General features: G+C 38.6%; 1 protein-coding gene and 1 long non-coding RNA gene across 9 annotated transcripts in view; one reads left to right on the forward strand and one right to left on the reverse strand.

The window, feature by feature from the left end:
• Nucleotides 1-25,122, forward strand: part of LOC105477634 (glutamate metabotropic receptor 7) — an 898,220-nt gene extending 873,098 nt beyond the window's left edge. For 3 of the 4 annotated variants that reach the window (XM_071092123.1, XM_011734197.3, XM_011734199.3), the window contains one exon: nt 23,956-25,122. In XM_071092123.1, coding sequence (XP_070948224.1) covers nt 23,956-24,138 — 183 coding nt within the window. In that variant the 3' untranslated portion in view covers nt 24,139-25,122. The remainder of the gene's footprint in view (nt 1-23,955) is intronic. The other variant, XR_011620206.1, reaches the window with a different exon arrangement.
• LOC105477633 (uncharacterized) overlaps nt 1-27,870 on the reverse strand; it is a 438,407-nt gene that overhangs the window by 196,246 nt on the left and 214,291 nt on the right. The window lies entirely within an intron of this gene.

The raw sequence follows: 27,870 nt of genomic DNA on the forward strand, positions 1-27,870 counted from the left end.
TCTTTCTGCCTACAGGGAAAATAATACTTTTCAGAATATAGATTAGAGTTTGTAAATTGAACATTATCCAATACTATTTCCAGCAAAAGTGATACCAATATTTAGTACTTTACTTGTCAACATTTCAAAGCCAGGGGCATATATTAAGAAATGGGAAAGCATCTATAGGTTTTTATGAAAAAGAAAATATGGCACGGACAAAGCAGTAGTTGAGTTTTTTCATAGAGTGTCACAGATGATACAAAAATAGAATGAAATAAACAGCCCCAGTCTAGCCTGAATACATAACATTTGGACATCCTACTCCCATGGGTTGAATGATGCTGCTGATTTTGTTTTTATGGTTGGCTCTGTTATAGAAATTGATATTTGGGCTGTATTTACAGGACATCAGTATAGTCAGTTGAAAAGTAAGCAGATTCATTCAAACCAATTCCAATAACACTTTAAGGAGTGAGCAAGGGAAATTGTGTGTTTGAGATTTATTGAATTTTCTGGTTGACCTGGGGTTTCCTGAATCCTCCCATTGTTTCATTTCACATGATTGAAATCCTTATTTTCAAAAATATATCACTCTACCCTGTTTACTTGATGAGGCAGGCTGAGTGTTATTTAACCTATTTTTGCTCAGGTGGGAATTCTGAAAGGGCCTCTGGTTCACTTTTCTGACCACTGGTGCTAACTGTACAAAGACTCTAAGTGTGCAAGGATGGAATACTGCACATCTTCCTGGGATTGTCTTAATTTCTTCAAACTAGATAGTTTTTCCCTTCCTTTTTTTTTTTTTTTTCAAAATGGTGACTTTGATACATTTTCTTCTTTCCCATCTAAAAATGGATGAATTATAGATGGGTCAATTTTAGTTTTCATTTTGAAATCACCAAAAAACAGACAGAAAAGACTTCCAAAACTTACTTCTTAAAAAAAAATTAAATCATACACAAACTTATTTTCCAGTAGACAGAACCACAGCACAACCTTCTTGCTGACTGAAATTTTAGAAAACTAAAATTAGGTTGATTTTTTAAAAAATTCCACAGGTGGTTGTGGAAGGTCTAGAAAATGCTGGTATATATTTTTTCTCCACCAGGAAACAGAGTCAGCCATCCAGCCATAGAGTTTTCATATTATGATTGTTTCAATCCATCATCTCTCTGAACTGGTATTTAGAGAGGCAATGGATATACTATTTCAAAAGCAGAAATTAGAAGTTATAACCAGCTAAATGGTAACCTGGATTCAAATACAAGGTGGCCAAAGATAAATAAAACTCCTGTCCCATCAACTGATATGTCTTTGTTTCTTGATATCTGTTGGCAACCTCTAGCTAGCCAGGTGCAATGGCCCACCAGCAACAGGAAGGGAGAGTCTCTAGTACTAGATGGAAATGAGATTCTATGCCCCAGTATGAGGTCTCTTAGAGGCAGGGAGGAAGGAGAGAGTATTCAAGATAGGAAATTCTGCCAAAGATGCTTACTATGGACAAACTCTGTTATCTGCTTTTCAAACCCATTCCTGTGTTTTATCAGAATCACTCACTGTGGCATCAGAGGTATGGTAGTACATTTCAGAAGAAAGGACCTTACATGTCATTTAACCTGCTCAGTTCCTTCACCCTTCTGCCTTACATTATTTCCATTTTCCAAGATGATGTGGACTAGCAAGACTGACATCTCTTATTAAAAGAAGAGGTTTGCAGGGTTCAGACATGAACTCTGGAGTCAGATGGCCTAGCTCAGCCAACCTTGGGGCCTTGGGAGTTATACTTAATCTCTCTGTGCCTCTCTTTTCCCATCTGCAAAATGAGAGAATGAAAGCATCTTCTCAGGGAGTTGATGAGGCAGTCTGTGCATAGCACTTAATACCATGTCTGCGCATAGAACGCACTCTATAAATGTTAACTATCACTATTATTAAGGAAACTCTCTTTCATCAACCATGTAATATAATGCCTTTCCTTTCCATTTCAAATAGTCCTTGAGACCTGTACAGCTTCATCCCGTTCTTCCCTCCCCTGTATATTTTTCTCACAATAAACAAATGAACCCTATAACTCACTGACTGTTTATAAAGGGTTTAGGTATAACAAAAGAGAAGGCCTTGGACCCAGGCAGCATTAAAAAGATTGCAGAAAAATAATCCCCAGCCTCTAGGAGAGCTCAGACTTGGAAATATGGCATTAATAGAATACAACCAAAAAAGAGAAAATTATTCACTTAGATACCAGGGAGTTGGAAATTGAGACACCTCACCCACAGCACAGCAAGAGTAGAATCAGACATAAAAATAGAAATTTAAAAAGCCAAAAGCTACCCATCCAGAAGACCAGGCCTACCTGGGGAGGAGACTTGTCCAAAGACCGTCTGCCAAGTTAACAGTCCAGACTTCCCAGTTGGGAGGTGGTTGACATATTGGCCTCTAAGTCTGCTTCAGGAAAACAACTCCCTGGGCATAAGGTCATTTTTCAGACGTCACTCCCTCTAGAACAGCAGGGTCTTTGGTGATAATCTTGCTGACATTGGAGACCTTGGTATGCTCATAGGTGGTTTAGTTCTTGTCCCAGCTTAGAAGTCCCTTGAAGGCTGATGCTATGCCTCATATATTTGTGCATCTATCACAGCACTAGAACCTGGTATAATATGATTCATATTGGAGATCTTGTAAATATTTATTGCCTGATATTTTACCTCATTCTCCCAATGAGATGGGTGGTTGTGGTAATGGTGTGAACTTTATGATGGCTTGAGGTGACAGACCCCAGGGTATGGTGACTATCCCAGGGAACGCTATTTGGAAGTACTTGCAGAAACGATAGTGTTTTTCTCCCAAGTAACACAACAACCCTGCTTCTCCTAGACAGCCTGGATATTAAGAATTACCCATGTTGCTGCCACCAAAAACTGGAAGTTTCTCCAAAAGTAAAAGGTTTCTTTATCCAAACTCAATAATCTAGAGATAGATGAAGTGATATGAAGATCTACTATGTAACTGTGCTCTTGTGTTTTCTCTGCAAAAATATAGTCTTCTTACATACTATCACAGTTTGGGAAAACTCCTCCTCACTAAAGGCCTAAGGGACTGTATTGAAGATCAATTTCAGAGTTTAGACCTCTCTCGTAAGGAATAGCAAAAGCTGGCAATCCCGTCTTACATCAATTTCATGTTAAAATGATGAACTATGGCCGGGCGTGGTGGCTCACGCCTGTAATCCCAGCACTTTGGGAGGCTGAGACGGGTGGATCACGAGGTCAGAGATTGAGACCATCCTGACTAACACAGTGAAACCCCGTCTCTACTAAAAATACAAAATATTAGCCGGGCATGGTGGCAGGCACCTGTAGTCCCAGCTGCTCGGGAGACTAAGGCAGGAGAATGGCGTGAACCCGGGAGGCAGAGCTGACAGTGAGCCGAGATTCTGCCACTGCACTCCAACCTGGGTGACACACACACACACACATACACACACACACACACACACACACACACACACACACAAAAGAAAGAAAGAAAAAAAGAAATGATAACCTACAAAAGGAGTTCAGCCTATAAAAGAGGGACTTCCAGTTGAGTTTTCATATGGTCACTCTTCTGAATTCCATTGTCTCATACAGATGACTAACTTTTGATAATAATTATGATGGTGGAATCGTAAAGTAAATAAAGATAACGGTAGTAGTAGTAGTGGTGGTGGTGGTGATGGTCATAATAAGAGTATATTCTTAAATGTCCAGCACTATACTACACACTTCACATACAGCATCACAGTGGATCCTCCCAACAATCACTATTATCATTTTCCTCATCTTATAGACAGTTTAAAGGCAAGAAACCTGAGACTTGATGATCTCTCACAAGATCACAGCAAAGCTGGGATTTAAATCCAGGAACTTTGACATGAGCAGCCTCACCTTAACTATGACTTCATACTGCCTCTCACATCGTGACCTAGGCAATACCATCTTCTTTTTTTGATAAATGTAAAGGTTTGGCAATCTTCAAATTTTTTTTTCCTCCAGCCATAACCATTTCTCAAAATTTCAAGAGAAATTTAAATTTGGCCTGTGATTATATTCTTTATTTCAGATCTTCCCTCCAAACCCAAACAAATCCTGCATTTATGTTTCAAAGTGTGTCCTGCACTGGTCCTCTCAGGGAGAAGGAAGGTGATGTTGAACAGTGGAATCTTACCTGCCAGGCTTTGCTGCCAGGGGATATCACTGCCTAAAAAGGGCTCCTCAGTCTCCCGGAATCTAAATATCCATGCTAACAATTCTACCACCAATACTCCCTGAGTACTTCACAGCATTTGCAGCTTCCTGCAACAACTTGAACATTCATGGAAGCTGGGGAGATAGAATTTCAGAAAAGAAATCAAGAGGTGATAGGTGCTAAAGATAAAAAGAACTGAGCAACAATGATGTTGTCCATGACTTTTTGGCACTTACTATCCACCCGTGTCTGGCACATAGTAGACAGCTGGAAAATGTTTGTTGAATGAGAATTACCTCTGTCTCCTGATGTCAGTCCCTCCTCTCATAGCCCTCTCTTGTTTTACCAAAACCGTGATTCAGAAAAGGTGGGGATATCTGAAATTGCATTGGATGTGTTCTTTAACCTCTCTTAGGCTCAGATCTACTTTGGTAAAGTAGAGATAATGCTGGTACCTGCTGCACAGAGCTTGCTGGAAGGATTAAAAGGGCCCGTGAATATGAAATGCTTAGCACTATGTCTAGCACATAATAAATGCTCAACAGATGCTACTACATTCAGAGCACAACTGTTTGTACTGTTTATTGCATCATCTAGAGCTCATGCTTAAGTTCTTCACAGGATCCATATTTAACCTCTTAATTTCTAAGAACAAAAACTATCAAGAGAAAATATTTTTGGTGTTTCATTATTTTGGCAATATTGGTTTTTTTCATGAAGATTCATCCCACACAGTTTTCAGGTTTTGGTCAAATTGTATAAGGTAGATTCCTTTTTGAGATGTAACAAGTTGTTTTGGGTGTTGGATACATAAAGTTTCCGGGGGAATGTGGGATTCTGAGTGATAACTGCTGAGTCTTTTTGATAACCAACCTGGGCCATATGGGCTCAATGTGTAGGTGCAGACATATGCCAGAGATGTGCATGGATAGCTTTGCTTGTAGTCATTTCAACAGAATCAGCTTGGTAGTTGTCCCGGTCTTCACTTTATCAATGCAGACACAGATCAATTCTTCACTGCAAAATTGAGTAGTGAATAAACTTACTTCAGCTAATCTAACTGATATTCTTCCAGCACTAATCAGTAGATATCCAATTTATTAAACTAAAATGGAGAAAATATATAAACAAATGCTCATTTATAGTCTCCAGTGACTGATTTTGCAAATGGTGTAACATCACCACAATGAGGTTCTCAAACTCAATGATTCCGAGTTCCAATATTGCACAGGGTTGACATAGTTGTATGAGAGACTAGCAGGGGCCATTGATTATGTGTGCAATACTATTCCATAGAATAAGAAACTGTCATTTTTGCCAATTCCCTGCTTTCCCCTTTGAGTCCACTTAAACAATACAACCTCTCAAAGCACAGGATTTTGACTTCACACTTTCACAGAGGTGGAACAGTGGCTAATGATGGCAGTATGCGTGGATGGAAGTGGAAACATGTTGACAATAATTTGACAGGTTCCTGTTTCAATGAATGGATGAAAGGCACTAGGTGCTCTGACATCTCCTTAAACCTTCTCAAGGACAGTTGCTGGCACCCTAACAGTGTCCAAAAACCAAACAACAAATTTAGTTTCATTTTATAGGCAGGCTGACCTGCTTTAGAAGGACCCCTTTCTGTCAAGGGAAAAGTACTTGCAAACACGTGTCAGTGTTATATGCATGTGCAGAGAAATTCTCCAAATGCATTCAGAATATTAAGCATAGCTAAAATATATTGATTACAAATTTTACCAAGCCCTGTTCTAAGTTCCTTAAATACGATAAGTCCTTCAATCCTTAGAACAACCTAGAGTTGTTATACTATAGTACTATTACTTTGTCCATTTTTCAGATGAGAAAATCAAGGCATGAAGAGATAAAGTAACTTGGCCAGGATCATACAGCTGAATGTTGACAATCTTTGTGTCTCTTTGTCTTGCTCCGTTGCCTAGGCTGAAGTGCAATGGTGATCTTGGCTCACTGCAATCTCTGCCTCCTGGGTTTAAGAGATTGTTCTGCCTTAGACTCCCAAGTAGCTGGGACCACACCCATGCACCACCATGCCTGGCTAAGTTTTGTATTTTTAGTAGAGACAGGGGTTCACCATGTTGGCCAGGCTGGTCTCAAACTCCTGAGCTCAAATGATCTGCCACCTCGGCCTCCCAAAATGTTGGGATTACAGGTGTGAGCCACCATGCCTGGCCCCTTGTGTTTTCCCATTGCTCTTTCATCCTGGTGGCTATTTTGATGATCACTCCTGAATTAGAGACAGGATCTCACTCTGTCACCCAGGCTGGAGTGCAGTGGCACTCAAGATACATAGAGAAGACTGCCTTGACAGTATTAATTCTTGGTCGTAGATGTTAGGAGATAAAAGTGAGACAAGCTCCAGAAAAGTTGTGAAGCATAAATTTTGCTTTGGAGACAGGAAGTTTCAAATTTTTTTATCATAAGACTTCAAACATTCAGAAAAGTAGAAAGAACAGTAGTATCGTCCACCACCAAGATTTAACTAAGGTTTTACCATGTTTGCTTCATCTATACCTATGTATTTTTGTCTTTAAACATTTTAGAGTTACCTACAGATACCAGTACTCCAAATTATTTTAGCTTATCACAAAATACAGCAATTCTCCAACGTAATCATAATACCATTATCATATCCAACCTAATTAACAGTAATTCTCTAGTATCATTCAATACCCAGCTTGTGGTCTCATCCTCAAGATCTCTTTATTGCTCCTAATGGAAGGAACTCCTAAGCTTCCTCAATCTAGTCTTTCCAGATTCATTGCCTTCAGTTCAGCTAAGTGATCACTTCTGTAAGACCCTTGCTAAATTCTAGTGATGGGAATTCCAGGCTCCTATTAGATCCCTCAAATTACGTCACAAGTTGTCTGGCCCTAAGTGCAAAGAGGAATGGACAGTGTGGGCAGGTCCACTAGACATCACCACAGCAAGCAGAATATGTTTAAGGCAAGGCTATAACCCCATCAATCTGAAATAAGGAATTTAGGTAGGACACGATGGCACACGTGGCTCACACCAGTAATCCTGGCACTTTGGGGGCTGACATGGGAGGATGACTTGAGACCAAGATTTCAACAAGAGCCTAGGCAACATATCCCATCTCTACAACAAATTTAAAAATGAGTCAGGCATGGTGGCATGCATCTGTAGTCTCAGTTACTTGGGAAGCTGTGGTGGAAGGATGGCTTGAACCCAGGAGTTTGAGGTTGTAGTGAACTATAATTGGGCCACTGCACTCCAGCCTGGACAACAGAGTGAGAGCGCCCCACTCCAAAAAACTTTTTTTTTAAATAAAAAATAAGGAACTTGATATATATCCCTAAAATATTTTAAGTAGTCTGCAACTCCTTGAATCTAATATACTTATTGGAGAGCCAATATCAATCAACCATCTCCTACCTGGAATTTAAGCTAGCTTCAAAGCAACAGACTGGCACCATGCATGAGAAATGAAGAGGACAGAAAGCATGCCCATAGAGAACAGTGAAGATGGAAAATACGGAACTGTTGTGAGCCTAATATGTCTGGGTACAGGCTGTGTCGCTCTGATCAGCCATAGGTGCCCAGAGTTGCAGAACCATGCCTGCCTGTATTAACCACTGTGTCAAATGCTCTGTCCATGAGAAAGCAACAACGGAACAAGGACATTTTGGTTAGTGAGGCCCACGCCACAGATGCCCTCAATTTCTTCCCTCAACTAACCATGCTTGAAACATCCACAGCCATAACCGATTTCTAGTGTACTCTTTCATTTGTCCAGTAGAAGCCACTCTCCTAATTCAGGCATGGAATTCTTAGGGACCTGTCCCATCCATACTTTATCAGAATACAGTCTCTTTTCTATTTCCCTCAGTCAATAATTTTAGATACTCTTCATTATTCCCTGCAATAAATAACTATTTTTTCCCCTGATTGGGTAACTAGAAGAATTGCTCAACGGCTAGGAGGATCAGAGACTGTCCCTACTAATGGAAGCAGATAAGGACAGTATTGTCAGTTTCCTCGCCACTTTGCATCTATCTCAAAAAGGAGATGAAAATCCCAGCTGAAAGCATACAGTCAAAGGCACCAGTTTTAAGGAATATAAGACAGAATGTTGAGTTGGGGCCTGTTTGTCATTATTTCCTACTAATCCCAAACCAAGGATCTCTCACCTTTTACGCATTCCATTATTTTTGTCTTTTTGTTTCTTTAGAGACAGGGTCTCACTCTGTCGCCAGGCTAGAGCGCAGTGGCACAATCAAAGCTCACTCACAGCAGCCTTGAATTCTTGAGCTCACTCGATCCTCCTGCCTCATCCTCCCCAAGTAGCTGGGACCACAGGCACTTGACACCATGTCCAGCTGTGGTTTTTTGTTTGTTGTTGTTATTATTATTATTATTATTATTATTATTACAGAGATGGGGTCTTACTTTAGTGCCCAGGCTATTCTCAAACTCCTAGCTTCAGGCAATAACCCACAGTTCTAACTCCTGTGGATATAATTTTCATCAAGACAAGACACGAGCAGTTTACATTCCAGAGGGCAGACAAGAAAATACATTGAAATATAAACAAATTAGAACACTTCAGAGAGTGATAGTGATGTGATGAAAAATAAGCTGTAGTTAACTAGGGAGCAATTGGGGGTTGGCAAGTGCTGTTTTACGGAGGGTATAAAGGAGGGCCTCTCCAAGGAGGAGAAATTTAATCCTGAAGAAAGAGAAACAGCCATCTTTGGGGATATCTTGGGGAAGAACATTCCAGAACTGATAGTTAGAAGGTATCACTGCCTCCACAGCCTCTTTTCCTCTCTTGTGGATACTTTTGGCCTGGGTTTTATGTAGAAGTAACTTTGTCTGTATGAACCCTGGGGCCAGACTCAGAATTCTCTTCCACTTCTTCCTTCCATTTCTATATTTTCTCCATCCTTTAAATAAATCAACTCCTGAGACATCACACAGGCACACACACACACAGAAGTAAAGGCCTTGGCTTGGAAGACCTAGGAAAGGTCATAGGTATTGATTATCCTTCTGACCCAGGGCACGGTGTTTACATTTTCACTTCTACTTATCACTGCATCTCAATGATACTCCTCTGTGGGAAGGAAGCCAACCCTCTGTAGAAAGGTGTGCCCACCAGGGTTTCTTCTGAGGATAAGCCAAGCCAACGAGTTCCAGTGTACTGAGAGATACATGACTTAGTCCAGATTAGTCCATTACCTGGCTAGTGCTGTCCACTTCCTACTTTCAACAGACATTACCAATCCATTCCAGCACTTTCTCCTTCTGGGATATGACATCATGATTTACATAGTTTAAAAGCTAAAGTTATAAAACAGCTAAATAGAGATACTTTATTGGAAAAACAAAATTCCACTCTGACGTTAGGCGGAGAAGTCTCTCATAAGTGTATTCAACATATGAATGCCTCAGAAAATATTTTAGGAGGCCATTTATTACATAAGGTAGGTACACGTTGTATGGGGGGATAAAAATGAAGACTAGACAAAATTCTTAGAGCTATTTTCCCAAAAGCCTGGAAGAAAGGGTCATTTTATAATTAATAATGAGTCAGAATTTATAACAGTGGTTTTAAATTATTGGTCAATCTAACAAAAACAGTGACAGAAAACAAAATGGGGGGATTACATTGTGTAGGAGAGTCACCCCTTAGAGGCCTCTTCAGAGATTACTTTGCAGGAGCCGATAGGACAAAATTTGCAGAACAAGAAATTCCCTTCATTCTAAAGCAACCCTAGAAAAAGAAGAAAAGGGATGTGGCTATTCAGGCCTCGGAGATGGTCACTGTCATCTACCTATATCTTGTCATTTAAAAAAAAATTAATTTACTTTCAATATAAAAATATAGCATTATAGAAAATGTAGTTAAAAAAGTAAAATGTACAAAGTAAAATGTAAAAAAAGTATAATTCAACTACCCTAATAGAGCTTTATAAGTCATTTCTCCCTATGTTTTATTTTGAGAAGTTTAGAACTTACAAATACATTGAAATGAGGAACAACATGTAATCACCATTCACTAACATTTTGCTATATTCATTTTCTCCTCTCTCTCTCTCTATAGATATATATATGTGTATATATATATATACACACACACACAGAGGTTTTCCCCATATAGCTGTTTATAAGCAAGTTGCAGACATCATGACTCTAACACTCCTGAATACTTCAGCATGTTCCTCCTAGGAACAACGTTGTCCTACAAAACCTCAATACCATTTCTCATCTAATAAATTTAATATTGATGTATTATTTTTGCTATAAAGTCAATATATTATTTTCCCAATATGGCTGTTTCCTTTAAAAAAAATCTGTGTTGTAATCAAGGATCAGGCATTTTTAATCTTTTTGTTTCTTCAGTCTCCTGTAATCTAAAACAGTCTCACAACGTTTTATTTTGTCTTTTACAGTGTTGAAATATTTGAAAAGGTCACCCATTTTCTTATGGCTTTTAAAAATTTGTTTTATTTTCTTTAATATTTTTGATGCAGATTTAATTACAGAATACTTGCAATTTTCAAACCTGTCCTTTTGTATTAAATGTTATTAACAATATAGCATAAGCATTGTCCATGTTGCTCCCTAGTCTTAATCATCATTATCACCTTTGGCAGGTTTAAAATGCTCCATCAAAAGAATGTATTAGAATTTAATCACCCTCTAATGTTAGGCATTTGGGTTATTTAAAATTGCAAATTATATTGTACATCATCATGAACATCTTAATGCAGATAACAGGGTCCTTTTTTTAACATTCTTAATACTTTTTTTCAAATGCATGTTGCTTGTACTAAATCATAGACTATTTAAATTTTTTAAAATGATTCTTGTTCACATTAAAACAAAAAACAATAAGACACCCTGAAATTCACTGTTGTTTTAATTTTAGTTTCTTTGACTCAGAGGAGTAGCTATTAAATAAATTAACAAATATATATGAAATGTAAGCAGAACACAAAAGGAACTGCTGTAACTCCAGAGTTCTAGTGTTGAGACTGACACATTGTATTCCAGTCTGAGTGTGAGCTGGTCAGTTTCATACACAGGAGAAGCCTATGTATGAGAAGTGACTTACATTCTCAAACTTCACAGTCTGTGCCAACCCAGTTTAACCATACAGGCTTCTGGTCTGTTAAATCTTTGAGTACAAAGACATCTTACTCCCTCTGTATCCCCAGCAACCTGTACTTAAAACTTAGTAGATATTTGTTTTATATTGGTTGAGCTTTGTCTGACTTCTATCTGTCCTAGGTCCCAACCTTTCCATCTCCCATGGCCAGGATCCCAAAATACACAATCCTTGCGACATTCCAGCCATCTTTAATCCTAGACAGAGCTGCAACTCTGAGGTTCTGTCTTTTGCCTGTCAGGTTAAGCCTAGTTGGATTTCAAGAAAGGAAAAATAGTTAAGGTTCCCATCATCTCTTCTCTTTTCCTAGCCAGGAAGCTTTCTGGTTTCCTCTCCTTTGAGCCCTCTTGGTCCTCTGAGATCTGCAGTCAAAACAAGAAGCCACTGAACCTAACAGGACTTGACTGTGATGGCACACACATGCCCTTCTCACATTGACAACAAAGAAAAGAAAAAGTAGCTCCAGCCTCAAAGATGCTTTCATAAAAGGACATTGTTCCCAGACCAAACCAGGTCTGGCTGTGTGTTCTTGTGGCCCAATAACAAGATGCAGACAAACTGGGAAAGAGGAGAGTTTATGTCTGTAACCAGGTTCAGAGAGAAGGTCAGAGATAATTCACCAGACCAACTCACAATTGTAAAGTTTTTCCAGTGCTTATATATATTTCAAACTATATGCCTACGTGCAGTATCGTACTCGCCGTTGTCTATGCCTGATTGATTTTGTTGTAACTAAAAGGTCAGAGGCCAGAATTATCCCCTAAATCTACTTAACCTATGAGGGCCCTGGTAATGGAGTGATTACTTCTATCTTATGTTACCTACAACTTGGGTCTGGAAAGTTACTTCAAGCACCCCAGAAATGTATTCAACCCAAGATGGGTCCTGGTACAAGGAGCATAGGACTATCTTTATTATCTTGACTTACCCCAGGTCTCAGGAGAAGCCTGAGCAAGGCTCTTACCAAACATGTTTCATTTCTGGCTTTGGTGCCCGGGCATCGATTTCCCTAGGTTTAATTATTAACTTAGTGTGAAGGCAGGTGCTGTGGAAGTTTGCCTGTATAACCAGAGTGCTATGGAGGCCTGTCTGTATGACTGTTAGGAAGAACTGGCCTGCCACATCACATGGTGTTGCTGAAAGCAGCGGCGTCTCTATATGCTTATTTAGAACCGCCCTGTAGTACTGACTTGGAATTTCACTTAACATATAGTCCTAATTATTCCATCCATTCCTAGCTGGTCTTCTTTCTTGTAATTGGCACCTCCTACCTATGGAGATAAGTAAGAAAGAGTCATCCTCTCTGTGCCTTGGACAGCAACCTCAGCATAATGCCCTCGGGCTGTTTTTTTCATAGTTTTGGGGATTCTATGACATTATAATGCAGTTGATTCTCAGTATTAGTAAGTTTTATATTTGCAAATTCACCTACATGCTGAAATTGATTGGTAACGTCAACCTCAATACTTACAGCATTTTCACAGTCATTCACAGGAATGTGCAGTGCACCAACTATTTGAAACACCCAATGCACACATTTGCAGTTGAGGTCAAAAAGGATGATGCCCTACCTTCTGGTTTCAGCTCTCATATTTGAACAAGTGTCCTTTTCTCAGTCTATTTAACACCTGTGATTTTGGTTGGTGGTTTTGCAGTTTAAAATAACTCCCGTACAAATACTAAAGTGCTGTGTTATATTCCTAAGTGCAAGAAGGCTATGATGTGTCATGCCTTCAGGAGAAAGTACCTGTGTTAGAGAAACTTTTTATAGGCATTCGTCAGCTCTGATTTCAATATTAATGAGTCAACAATATGTAATAATAAAGTGTTTTTAACCGAACATATACATAAAATAAGGTTATGTTGCAAATGGAGGGGTATAGGTAACTAACGCCGTATTTTGCTCTAGAAGCAGTGGTTCAGTATTCAGTAATTCAATGTTTGTGGTGACTTTATAGAATATCAGTGCCGTGAATAAAGAGAATTGGCTGCATCTACTTTTGTTTTTTTTTGTTTGTTTGTTTTTGAGACGGAGTCTCGCTCTGTTGCCAAGCTGGAGTGCAATGGAGCAATCTCAGCTCACTGCAACCTCCACCTCCTAGATTCAAGGGATTCTCCTGCCTCAGCCTCCTGAGTAGCTGGGACTACAGGTGCATGCCACCACACCTGACTGATTTTTTGTTTTTTTGGCATTTTTTCTTTTTAGATGAAGTCTTGCTCTGTCACCCAGGCTGGAGTGCAGTGGCACGATCTCAGCTCACTGCAACCTCCACCTCCCAGGTTCAAGCAATTCTCCTGCCTTGGCCCCCTGAATAGCTGGGATTACAGGTGCCCACCACCACACCTGGCTAATTTTTGTATTTTTAGTAGAGATGGGGTTTCACCATATTGGACAGGCTGGTTTCGATCTGTTGACTTTGTGATCCGACCACCTTGGCCTCCCAAAGTGCTGGGATTACAGGCGTGAGCCACTGCACCTGGCCTGTTTTGTTGTTGTTGTTGTTGTTTGTTTGTTTGTTTAAGATCTGTCTTTCCAAGTTGAATTTAAGCTCCATGAAAGCAGGGACTGAACCTGCCCAGTAACATGGCTACATCCCTATTGCCTAAAACAGTATCTGACAAATAGTAGGTGCTCAACAGATACATGTTGAATTGTACTGAACCAGAAACTGTTCAAGGATACAGACTATTTTCCCTTACCTCTGTGCCACTAGTTTATAGCCAGGCTATACTAGTACACTGTGAGCTCTTAGTAAAAGTTCAATAAATGTATTAAGGAATGAATGAAGAGACTATGAATGCCCCATCCAAAAATAGCAAGACCTGGATTTCAGCAGGAGCTTTTCATCCAGGAACACTAAGTACTACTCTGCTGCTATTTTGTCACTATTGCCTTATTTGTAACATTAGCCTTAAGACCGACTTTGGTTCACAGCTTCGATCTTTGATGTATGATTGCACTGCATTCATAATATGCTCCAGATTGCTCGCATCTATAATATATTGAAATTGTAAAATGCACAAAAGCTTTTCAATGCCCAAAGTGCATAAGAAAAAGTAGAAATCTGATGTGGTAATTTAATGCATATCTGTTTTTTTCCAAAATAAAACATATACAGCAGCAAATTACCTAGATTTTAACTTAGCCAAGCTTAAAGATGTTTTAAGACAGAGACTTTGTCCATTTGTTTCAAATATGCCATTTAAGAACGATGTAAACCTCTGTTTGATGCTTTACATCTTAAAGTACAAATTAGGGTTTTTTTTTGTTTGTTTTTAAGGAAACACTAGAATGTCCATGTACTCTTTTCATGACAGAACTGAACATTGATTTCTCAATTTAGCCAGGCTGTTTTGGCCATGTTTAGATGCAAACAGAAGGGGGGGAAAAAAAAAAGAATACTGTGGTTTAAAAGTTCCAAAGGAAATCTGAGGAGTTATAATAATGGTTAGCTTTGAATACAAAAACCCATAGGAGAATACTGAGAAAAGGGATGGAAAAAAAGGATGGCAAAGCTCATGAAGTTCCCACATATATATTTTTTTGTTCTATTCATCTCTAAGACCCTCCTAGAGCTGACAATGACTTCAGAGAGCAAAGTGAAACTGCATTTGCAAAAGTTATATCAGTGAGAAAATTCTAACAGTAAGCGAGCTAACTCAACCCCATCTGGCCTTTGCCTTAATTATTGCTGGGCTATTGGGCCAAGCTAACTTTGGAAGACATTTAGGCTACAATTTAAATGATAATAAGCCTTGCCCAAAACTCAACCACTTTTGTAAAGCTAACGGGAGACCACCAGGCTAGGAGGAGGAGAGGGAGAGGAGGCTGAGTCCTGCTAAGGCTCAGACATGCATGATTGTCAGTCATTATTCCAGAGTTCTAAGACATGCAACTTCCCCCAATTACATCTGCAAATAACATCACGATTGTAGACTGGCCTTTTGAGATATCTTTTCTGTTTGTTTTGCATGTCTGACACTCATGGCTCCCCCTCGATCACCAGCCCCTTCACTCCCCACCCAGAAGCAATTTAGTCCTCACGAAGACAGCTTTGGCCCACTATTTCATCTCTGTCCCAACCAATCAGCGGCAAGCACCTGTTACCTTGCCACTCCCACCCCTTTCCTTAAACTGTCTCTGAAAAATCCCTAACCTGTGAGCTTTGCATGAGATGATATGAGTGCAAACTCCATCTCGTATGTTTTTCGTTTGCTTGTTTTTGAGACGGAGTCTCGCTTTGTTGCCCAGGCTGGAGTGCAGTGGCACGATCTCGGCTCACTGCAAGCTCCGCCTTCCAGGTTCAGGCCATTCTCCTGCCTCAGCCTCCCGTATTAAGCTCTTTCTCTACTACCATGCCGTGGCCTTTCTTTATGCAGTGAGCAGGAAGGGCAGTTACAAAAGGCTCCTCTATGGTAACACATCCCAAAAATATTGAGCACCAACTATATATTGCACACTTCCCAAGCACTAGAACACTGTGTCTACCATCCTGATACTTAAAGTTCTAATGTTGGAGACACATATGAGAAATTAGTACTTCACCCTGGTTGTATAAGAGGAAGGAATAGTAGAGAGGTCATGAGAGGGTAGAGCAGGAACATCTCACTTGTCTGGAGGGATAGGAAAGGCCACTTGGAGCAAGTGAGTAGAAACTAAAACCAACCAGAGCGAAGAACAGGAAACCAATTAAGGAAAAAGGGCAGAGAAGGACATTACAGAGAGGGAAAAGCAAGTGTGAAGATCCTCTTCAAAATCGTTAATATTTCCCTGTGGCTTCTCAAGTACCACTGCTTTAGCATTAAAGGCTTTTTATGAGAACCTCCATTAGAAAGCTAAATAATCACAGAAATTTTGCCTTGTTCATTCTTCTGTTTCTGGCACTGGTACTGAACCAGACTGTTACTGATACTCTCTGATCCAGACCCCAAGAGAGGGTTCTTGGCTTTCACACAAGAAAGAATTCAGGGTGAGTCCACAGTGCAAAGAGAAAGCAAGTTTACTAAGAAAGTAAAATGAAGAATGGCTATTCCATAGGCAGAGCAGCCTGGTTGCCCATTTTTATGGTTATTTCTTGATTATCTGCTAAACAAGGAGTGGATTATTCATTCCTCCCCTTTTTAGACCATATAGAGTAACCTCCTGATGTTGTCATGGCATTTGTAAACTGGTGGGAGGGCAGCAGCGAGGATGACCAGAGGTCACTTTCATCACTGTCTTTGTTTTGGTGGGATTTGGCCTTACTGTATGCTATTTTATCAGCAAGGTCTTTATGATGTGTATCTTGTGCCAACCTCCTATCTCATCCTGTGACTTAGTGATGTAGGATTTTTGCTCCTTAGTTCAGCTAAGGTTCTTATCTCACAACCAGGAAGAATTAGGCACATGAACACACTGAAGGGTGAGAAGGGCAGAATTTATTAAGTGAAAGGAAAGCTCTCAAAAAAGAGAGGGGTCCTGCATGTGGGTTTCCACCTCACAAACTGAATACCAGGGTCACCACACAGGAGCCGAAAAGGCTAGCCTCTTCCCCTGAATAAGATATTTGTTTCTGGTGGCTCCACCCCATTCCCCCAGTGCACGTGGGTCTCCAGTCCACTGCCCCCTTGTCTGCACGAAACATCTGTTGTAAACACCTGTGGGGCGGGTCAGATTTTCCGGGAACCTTTCCCTATCTGCCTAGGCATTTCTCTGCCTCCTGCCTCTATCATTAGAGTAACTTAACCTCCTGGGAATGCAGCCCAGAAGGACTCGGCCTTATTTTACCCAGTCCCTATGCAAGGTGGAGTTGCTCTGGTTCAGATGCCTCTGACAGTACCCTGAATTTGTTATGACAATCTGCAGGTTTATTGAAGTTTTATATATTGAAGTAATTTATGTGGCCCTGTGTACCTTTCCAACCTTGACTTCCAGCACTCTCTGACCCTCCTCTCCATGTACCTTTGGAAACGAAGTGTACCTTTATATTGCCCTACCCTCTTCTTAAATTGTCTCACACTGCATGGTCCAAATCAATGCCCCTTCCACTGAAAAGCCTTCCTGGGCTTAGCACAGTATATCCTCTTCCAAGACAAAATTAGTCTTTGTAAAATATCTTTTAAGTACTCATCACAGATATGTAATAGTTTTTTGCATTATCATATAAGTTCTATAACAATAAAGACTGTATCTGACTCATTTCTCTGTCCCTGGTACAAATGGGGCAAACACTTCACACATTTTCTCTAAGGTTGTCTAGGCTGATGCTTCTGCATTCTTTTGAACTGGATCACTATTGTCTCCAAATATGGTAACAGATTTGCTGCCTCGCCATCCACTGACCTTATCTCCCTTATTCAGCATTAGGGAGGCGTGCCAATTTGCTTTGGGGGGGTTCCTCTCAGTGTGAGTTTAGTTTATAAATTCATGAGTTATCTTTATCTCATTGAGTAGAAAAAAAAGGATATGCCAATCCCTTGCTGATGACACACAGCAGCTTCATATAAATATTTGTTAAATAATCTGAATATATGATGAATGAGAAGTGAGTAAATGTTAAACAGCTTGCAGATTCCCATGTCTGCTTTTAATGTTAGCATGTATTATTAAAGTTCCTGGTATTTAATATGTGTGAAATAATATTTTGTTAGATGAATGGCTGAGTAGATCAACAGAAATCCAAATTTGGGAGTTTTTGCCACTGGATTGGAAATTATGGTGATTTGAAATACTGAGTTATTTTTCTGACTGATCATGTTTTTATCCTTGACAAGTTTCTTGTGTCAACAAATCCAGGTACCAAACATATGAGCAATAGCCTCACCTTCTCTTGGGAGATGTAGAAAGTCTCCATTGTTTTATAGTTCAGAGTTGAACTAGTATAATTGGGAATGTCTCAATTTTTTGGTAGTCATGTTCTTCATTCTTGTGCAGCTTTGTATCTTCTCAAGTAATGTGCTACACTGAGTAGTAAATTTAAAAAAGGATTTAAGGGAGATCATTATAAAATGAAATGCTTCTTTGTAAAATACAGGAAGTTTAGTAGCTTTTTTGAAATCTCAAATGAGAATTGAGATGTTGAAGATAACATCTACTCTTTTGCTATTAAGTGATGGGCTAAGGGCAATTTACTAATAAAATGAACAGGCAGGAAACAGGCCATTGACTACAGAAGTAATTACCAAAAAGTATTTCCTTTTTGTTTTAGAAACTGCAAACCATAATATAAAGAATCCCTCCCAGTTGAAATATTTATAAGAAAATAACAACTATGAATCCCGTTTGATAGGAAAGCGTTAGTTAGCAGAGTTGGTGAGGGAAGAGGCACAGACAGTGCTTTGAATGAGTTCATAGAAAAGTTAGTTTGAACAAAGTTCTATCAGGCAATAAACCAATATTCAGAAGTTGAGTGAGGTTTACAAATGACTGAAGTGATAGACAGGGTTAAGGTTTAAGAAGTATCCCCATGTATTTCCAAAAGTATGTTCTTATAGAATGCAAAATGATCCACTAAAAAGGCGAGCAGGAGAGGGTGCTTTATAATCAAGCACATTTGAGGAACTGAGTGCAGACAGGATCACAGAGTTGAAAACAAGCAGCCTAGCAATGTTGTCTAGCCTCTGGTCTCTATTTCTTTTTTGACTTGCTAAATGGTTTTAATATGATATTAAAACTTTTATTAAAAACTGAGGTATTTCTAATGCTTCGAATAGAGCCCAACACATAATACCTGCTCAATAAATATTTGTTGGATGGCTGAGTGAAAAATTGAACTTTTACATAAAATTATACAGTCAAGCTTCTCCTCAAAAAATGTACTATCTTCCTATTGTGGTAACATCCCACATAATTATGCCTTTTTGATGGGGCAGGTGATTTCTAGTTCACTATGGTCTGCATCTTTCCTGAATATCTTATACCTGGCCCACTTTGCTCCTTTATGTGCCTAGCTTCTATAAAAGAATTTTTTCTTGGAGAATCACAGAGAAAATTGTTATGTTAAAGGCTTTTGAAATCCTAAGCATGTGTATGTGTACATGTGAAAGTGTCTCAGGTCTAGATCTAGAAGTGAAATTGCTGACTCAGTGGCATGCATAGCTTTAGGTTTTCTAGATATTTCCAAATGGCTCTCCCATATAAATTTACCAACTTATATTTATACCTGAGTGTTGTCTGAGAGTTCTCACTTTTTCACACCCACCAATGCTTGGTATTAGCTCACTTTTTCTTTTGTAATGGTACAGGCATGAAATGCTATCTTATTAATGTTTTAATTTGCATTTCTCTAGTTGATGAGGTTGAACATTTTTGATTTATATTTCTTCATCTACAAATTGTCTATTTATCTTGAATCTATGTTTTTAAAAATTAGATTGTCTCTTATTTATTCCTTCACATAAGTTAAAAATTTTAGATATCAATCCTTTGTCAGTTAAGTACATGACAAATACTTTATCTTGCCCTATAGCATTGTCATTCAACTCTGTTAAAAATATTGTTTTGCAGGTATCATCCACTCTAGCATTGCTTATTTCAAAAACATTACAAAGTAGAGTCTATCAATAGGAAAAGAGTTACAGAAAATCTGTTATGCTAACATTAATATATAGAAAGCTATATAGTTACTATGATTATTAAATCAATGTAAGTAAATCTTAAAAACACAATGTTATATGAAACCAGATTTCAAGTGGATATGCATGGAATAATTTGCACAACTTAAAACACAGAAATCAATACTATCTATAATTTATGGACAACTACTGTAGTAGCTATAGGACACATCCCAAGTTCAGTATAGTAGATACTATGGGGGACGGGGAGGAACGTGGAGTGTCAAGGGCTTTGATTGCATCGTATTTCCTATGAGTGGATGGAGGGGCACCTAAATCAACATGTCAGTATGTTAATGTGTTATATTCAGGGCTTATATAATATTTTGTTATATTTTGTTTTTATCCTTTTTGGATGTTTAAATCACTTCATACATGTTCTTATTCACATACACATCTATGCACACATTCTTCAAAAAGAGCTGAGGAGAACACATAGTATATAGTTAATGAGCTACAATATTTCTTATTACTTAAAATATAAAAAAACTAAATATGGGGTGGAAACAGGAAAGAGTACTGTTTAATATCACTTATTCAGTGTTTCCCAACATAATATCTATGAGGCTTTCTTTTCTATTTTTTTCTTCACTTCCTTGAATCTGGGTTATGCATGTTCAATAGAATGCACTTCAAGGAATGAATTTTTTGTAAGACAAAAAAACTCAGAGGAAAGCAAAGAGAAAATAAGAAGTTCAATAAAGTTAATGTCATATTGAGTGTAGATTTTGACAAGACATCAAGAATGAGTTGGAATGTCTCACCTTTCTTAAGTAGCAATGGTATATTAGTAATTCATTTCACAAACCAGTATTCTTAACACTACCTCACTGTAAATATTGGCTCTTCAAGATACCTTGTTTTGAGAACTACTTATGTAGATAAGCAGATATAACCAAAAGTTAATTAGGACAATGCCATATACTATAATTCTTCTTTAAAATCTGTAACTTTATAAGAGAAAAACATATTCTTTTAAAATAAAAAGTATATTTCCTCAGCAAGTGCTTCATTGCACAACTATTTTGAGCTCAGTAATTTTCTTTCCTGACCATAAACTACATTGCTAGTCAAATAAATGGAATTACCAGACACCACAGGCACTTATTTTATTTACTCACAGGACTAGAATGGTTTAAAAATAAACATAATACACTGGACATTGCTGTGAAAAGTACACAAATTGCCCTTCTAGGACCTGCATAAACTTCATTATAATTTTGGGGCAATGTTCGTAGCAATTCTGCAAAGAAAGCATGTACTGAGGCTTATCATTTGCATAGAACTTTGTAATTTAAAAATACATTTATACATTATATTCCCAGATGAGAAACTGGGGTATTGTGTACATTGGTGATATCAACAGTACACCAGGTAACAATTATTCTCCCCAATTTTTTTTTTTTTGAGACAAAGTTTCACTCTTGTTGTGCAGGCTGGAGCTCAATCTCAGCTCACTGCAACCTCTGCCTCATGGGTTCAAGTGATTCTCCTGCTTCAGCCTCCCGAGTAGCTGGGATTACAGGTGTCCACCACCACGCCTGGTTAATTTTATGTATATTTAGTAGAGACAAGGTTTCACCATGTTGACCAGGCTGGTCTTGAACTTCTGGCCTCAGGTGATCCACCCATCTCGGCCTCCCAAGTGCTGGGATTACAGGCGTGAGCCACCGCACCTGGCCTCTCCCAGTTTTACAAAGGCTACAAGGAGTTCATTATGAAGACACTGGGCAAGGTCACATTCAAGTAAGTGACACAGCCGAATCAGAACCCAGGTCAGGTGAGTCCAACTGCAGTACTGTCTTCCTACTATAGTATGAAGACAGAAATAAAGATTCAACCATCAGGCAGCCTAGTTTTGGAATGCTTGTTCCTCTGAGGCTCAGACCCTTCCTATGTAAAATGGCGATCATAAACAGTGCTCATCTCAAGGCTACACAGAACACAAGAAGATAATCCAAGCAAAGCATCAATGGAATGCCTTTATTTTTATATCCCATTTTTTTAAACATAACCTGATCATGATTTTAATTTAATCCTAGCTCAGCTTGATAGTTCTAACCTACTTATTCTTTTGGTAAAAACTCTTCCTGAGAAATTAGTGTTTTATAGTAACCAATGTAAGGAAATTCACTTTTGTTTTCACTAGAGTGTTATGCTACAGAAAACAGTCTTAATTATTCACACAATAAAGGTGGTCTCAGGTATTCAGATCAGCTTCTGGGTTTTCGGGGGTTTTTTTCCCCCTTCTTTTGTCCTGAGGATAATTAGTGGTTGGCATTTGACAAGGCATGCTGTGACTATTGCTTGCAACTGTCAGCTGAGGTCTTCTAGTTATGACACTGAAAATAAGATTCAGAGTCAAGAAACATCTTTTGAAAGTTTTCCTCCTTGTACCCAAACCAAGAATATTGTTGAAGACAACACTGGGATAATGGGAAACTTCTTGGAAGATCTGAGCATTATTGAGACTGTGTGTTCATCAAATGAGGACATATCATGACCCAATTCTCATCACCAGATTTTCCAGGAGGCCCTGGATTTCATAAAATTCTATTCTTATTTATCTTTTTGTATTTTAGTTAATAAATGCAATATGGTTTAATATAGAAATGAGTTTCAAATAAAAATGAGTCTTCAAGTCAAAGTTTGTCAGAGAGTCCCAATTTTTAATCCAGGAAAGAAGACCAGGCTTGTTGTATAGTGTACAGTATTCTGTGTAATATCTATAATCATGCAAGCACCTGTAACATACTACTTGTATTATTCAAAGTTTAAAGACAAACTCTCTCTTAGTATGTTAATATGACTTCTCTGTTCCTCCAAAATTGCATATGCATCCCTACTTAAGAGTTCTTGAAGAGCTCTTGACATTTCTGTCTTGAGTGAACACTTCTATTTAGAATTTAAAAACAGTAAGCAAAATAAGCCATCAGTAAATGCTACACAAAAGTTACTTTGTGCCCAACAGAAACTGATGCAAAACTACCAAGATTTAGTGAATACAGAACATATCACATCATTGCAACTGTATGACTTGGTATTGAGGACCAGAACCTAAAGCAAAGGCACACTCTGGGATCCTGGTGTCTTTATTTCCAGCATGAGGACATGAAATCTGCTGTGCTCATTGGCTGGTCATCAGTGCCTAGCCCTGTGGCTGCAATACGGTAGATACATATTTACTGCCTGAGTGAGTGAGTGAAGGTGAGTCCTGAAATTACCCTACCAAGTAGAAAAATAATTTCTACATTTAAGGAAAACAAATGTAGAGTGTGTATGTGTCAGACACCTGACAGGTTTAAGTGGGCTTTACATCTTAATGGAAATAGTTCTGCAAACGACCATTTACAACTTACTGTTAACACTCTATAAGTCAATCTGTAGTCATTTGATTGTGTGAATCAGCACTGAAGAAGACACTCTGACCTAATCTGCATTCAACCTCAATTAATTTCAGTGACCCAAGCAACTTGGCCTTTTCCAAGCAAAGGCCAGTTATTATTAAAAGGTCTGTGAGAAGAGCACACAAAGAAATATACCACAATGTGAGTGAACCCTTTAAGGGTTGGTTGATTAGAAAGCATAACAACAAATAAACAAATAAATTTATTAATAAACATTTATTAAACATTTGTTTAAGCCACATATTGTTATTGTTTAATACATATTGTTTATTAATAAACATTTGTTTATTATTATTAAGCATTGCTAACACATTTATTAGCAAATAAATTTATTAATAGATTATAAAGAGGGAAGCTGGAGACATATCAGAGAAGAGAACACAGATGATTTGAGACTCACTGGGAACCACAAATTTTGGTGGCCAAAGCCTTACAGTCAGAGGAATCCAAAGTTGTCTGTGTGTGTTCTTCAGAGCTGTATCACCCCACTTTGACTCTGTACCTCAAGTGAAAAGTTCTAATTCTATTTCTACCTTTGCAAACAGGGTTATTACTGCAACTCACATTTTCTAATTTTTCTTTCAGGCCCTGCTGCAAAAAAGAAGTATGTCAGTTATAATAACCTGGTTATCTAACCTGTTCCATTCCATGGAACCATGGAGGAAGAAGACCCTCAGTTATTTTGTCACCCAACCTGGCACAGGACTCTTTGGTCCTACCCGCTTCCCATCACCGGAGGAGCTTCCCCGGCTGGGAGACCAATGTTAGAGGATCCAAGTGACCTAAACAGCTGCTTTATGAAATATCCTTACTTTATCTTGGCTTAATAAGTCACTGACATCAGCACTGCCAACTCGGCTGCAATTTTGGACCTTCCCTACCAAAGGGAGTGTTGAAACTCAAGTCCCGCCCCGGCTCTTTAGAACGGACCGTGAGAGCCACAGGACCATTTTGGGGCTGACCTGTCTTATTACGTATGTACTTCTAGGTTGCAAGGTTTTGAAATTTTCTGTACAGTTTGTGAGGACTTTTGCACTTTGCCATCTGATGTCGTACCTTGGTTCACTGTTTGTTTTCGAATGCCTTGTTTTCATAGAGCCCTATTCTCTCAGACGGTGGAATATTTGGAAAAATTTTAAAATGATTAAAATTTTAAAGCAATCTTGGCAGATTAAAAAAGTACATCTGTACATGACTGTATAATTATTATAGTACCACTGCACATCATGTTTTTTTTTTAAGACAAAAAAGATGTTTAAAGACCAAAAACTGTGCTGAGAAAGTATGCCCTACCTATCTTTGGTACATGATAGGTTACATAAAAGGAAGTTATTGGCTGAACTGAATAGAGGTCTTGAGCTTTGGAATGCATGCCAGTAATGTATTTTACAGTACATGTTTATTATGTTCAATATTTGTATTTGTGTTCTCTTTTGTTATTTTAATTAGGGTATATGAATATTTTGTAATAATTTCAATAATTATTAAGCTGTTTGAAGGAAAGAATATGGATTTTTCATGTCTTGAGGTTTTGTTCATGCCCCCTTTGACTGATCAGTGTGATAAGGACTTTAGAAAAAAGCATGTATGTTTTTTACTGTTTGTAATAAGTACTTTCGTTAATCTTGCTGCTTATGTGCCAATTTAGTGGAAAAAACAACCCTTGCTGAAAAATTCCCTCTTTCCATTCTCTTTCAATTCTGTGATATTGTCCAAGAATGTATCAATAAAATAATTTGGTTAACTTTTTTATTTTCTGCAATAAATATTTTCAGTTGTTTTTCCCCTTTTAGATACAGTGTATTTCATAAAGTCCTAAGTGAGAGGGCCATATGGACAGCCCAACTTTTTGAAGCAACATGCTTTACCTCACAACTACAGCCATTTCTGAAAGGCATATTAAAAACCCAGAGATGCTATGTTGTCTCATAGAAAAAGTACTATCACAAAGTCCATGCAATTTTTTTTCTTCATAATTGAAGTTGAGACCTGATAACTCCAGGTGTTTCTCAGCAAGTTATCAAAAACATCAGAAGGGAAGAGGAAAATGAAGAGGAAATATTAGCTTAAGCAAATAATAGTGTGGGGGCAATTTAGTGAAGAGATCATTATTTCTGCAGAATTTATCCAAAGGACATAAGTAAATATAGCTATTATGGTGCCTTTGTATTTGCAAACAAATATGCTGACCATGTTGTCATTAGTGAGATTAAGACTTGGGATTCTCAAAACTCAACTGCAGGAAGTATCCTCAGTATGAATTCATCGCACCTTGGGTCATCAGGAACTCAGAAGATTCTCTATTTGCAGAGGCGAACATTGGTTCCTAATACTCAGGACTGGGCCCCAAACAGTAAAATGTATTTAAAGGTTCTATGGTGGATCTAGCTTTGACTTATTTTCTGCTGTGACTAATAAAACTCATACCTGCATCTCATCTTTGGCATTGACCAAACTCTTCCCTACTGTCCCTTAGCTCCCACAGCTCAAGCAATGTGCTTAGAGACACTAGAAATTCTTTCTTTTCAACATCCTACTAAAGAAAATCAAATGTATTTCCCCATTTTCCATACTCCTTAAATACCCTTCAACCAATAGACCATAGGAAAATAGAAATCAAAGCAGAAATGAGTTTTGGGTGATCCACATTTCCAAGTCATAGGCCAAACTGGTGTAAAACCAGGCTCCTTCTCCTGCTCACTCTCCTTGGAGAAGTGTTACGTAAACATTCTGAATCCTCCATTTCCTCAGGCAGATGACAGGTTAATCATGCTACCTGTCTCATAGTATTATGAGGGCTAAGAGAAAATCCATTAATGGGACATAGCACCAGTGCCTGGCAAATGGTTAACTCTCCATACATGTTAGCTATTATGACCACCATAGCTATGATTGCCAGCATCAACATCATTATGGTTGCTATATTTTGTTTTAAAAATAAAATCAAGTGTGCTATGCTTTCCATTCCAGACATGGAAACAGAATCTAAAAGAGTACATGGGCAAGCCAGGCTATGTTGTGGCATGTGGTAGAAATCATTTCTTTCAAAAAGAAATTACGTTATTTCCCAAGTACTCAAATGTACAACCATGCACTCAGGCAGTAGCAAAAGCAATTCCATTTAGAATTGGAAAGTGTTACTTTCAAAGACCTTTGCTTTTCCTCTGGATTCCCGGGGCAAATTGAGATAATGATCTTGATAGCAACAATGATTAAAACTTCTGCAGCACTATTTATAAGGAATTGTTATTCATATATATATAATATACTTTACATACTTTATGCATACTACATATATTACAATGTATACCTTATATATCAATGTATTTTGTCCTCAAAATGCAGTTCTAATCATCTTCCGCAACGCTAATCTCCAACCCAGTAGTTAAGGTGTGGCTGTAGCCGTAGAATAGATAGATTGGGTAACATTATCAATACCAGGCAGCACAACAAATACCCACTTCCCTCAAGTACGCAGGTCTCCTTGCTCTACAACTATACCAGGTATACCCCACCTCAAAGTCTTGACATTTCATCATTCTCTTGCCTAACACACTCTCCCCCAAAATATCTGCATGATTCAATATCCTCATTTATTTCCAGTTTCTGCTTAAACATCACATCTAAGGTCTTTCCTGACTATATCTAAAAGTACAGTCCTCCACCCAGGATCCCAGTGAATCCATTAACCTGCTTCATTTTTCTTTACAACACAACGATTATCTGACTTTTCAGATTTGCTTTCTTGTTTTCATCAGTCTCCTTCTGCAGTATTCACCAGGAGATCAGATATTCCGTTTTGCTCACCGTAATATCCAAGCACTTAAAACAATGCTTAACACGTGTTAGGGGTGGAAGGTATCTGAATTACCAGCAGCGAATTCATACATGTCGGCAGCAACTTCAGTTCTTGCCTCCTCAGAATAAAGAATTCCACTGGGGGGCATAAGGTAGAGAAAGAGACCGAAGCAAGTTTCAGAGCAGAAATGGACATTTAGTTTTAAAAGCTTTACAGCAGGAAAGAAAGGAAAGTACACTTGGAAAAAGGGACCATGAAGGTCAAGTGCAGCGTTTAACCTGGATCCTAAGACTTTACAGGATGATCTACTCCCAGTGTCTTGAGACCCTTTCCCGTAATACTTCCCTTAGGGTGGGCTCCCCGCATGCACAGTGCCCTCCTTGCCCCTGGGAAGTGAGCATGTGCACTAAGTTAGAAAGTTGTATGCATGCTCTTCTGAGGCTTGCTTCCCTTTTCTGGTGGAGTGCCCCCAGAAGGTTATACTCCAACATTTTGTCTTTTAATGTGCATACCGGGAAGTTGCCTCTCCCTGGTGTCTGCATTTAATTAACACTTTACTGTGACAGCTGTGGACCATCAGGAGATAGTCTTTCACAGGTGCCAGCTACCAAATTATCATTTTTAGAGAGGCAATGGGATAACTATTGAACCATAACCTGATAACTGCCTGACATTCCTGGTAGGTGGGGGGAAAGCCCTAT

The sequence above is a fragment of the Macaca nemestrina genome, chromosome 2 (genome assembly GCF_043159975.1).
Source record: "Macaca nemestrina isolate mMacNem1 chromosome 2, mMacNem.hap1, whole genome shotgun sequence".
Classification (NCBI taxonomy): domain Eukaryota; kingdom Metazoa; phylum Chordata; class Mammalia; order Primates; family Cercopithecidae; genus Macaca; species Macaca nemestrina.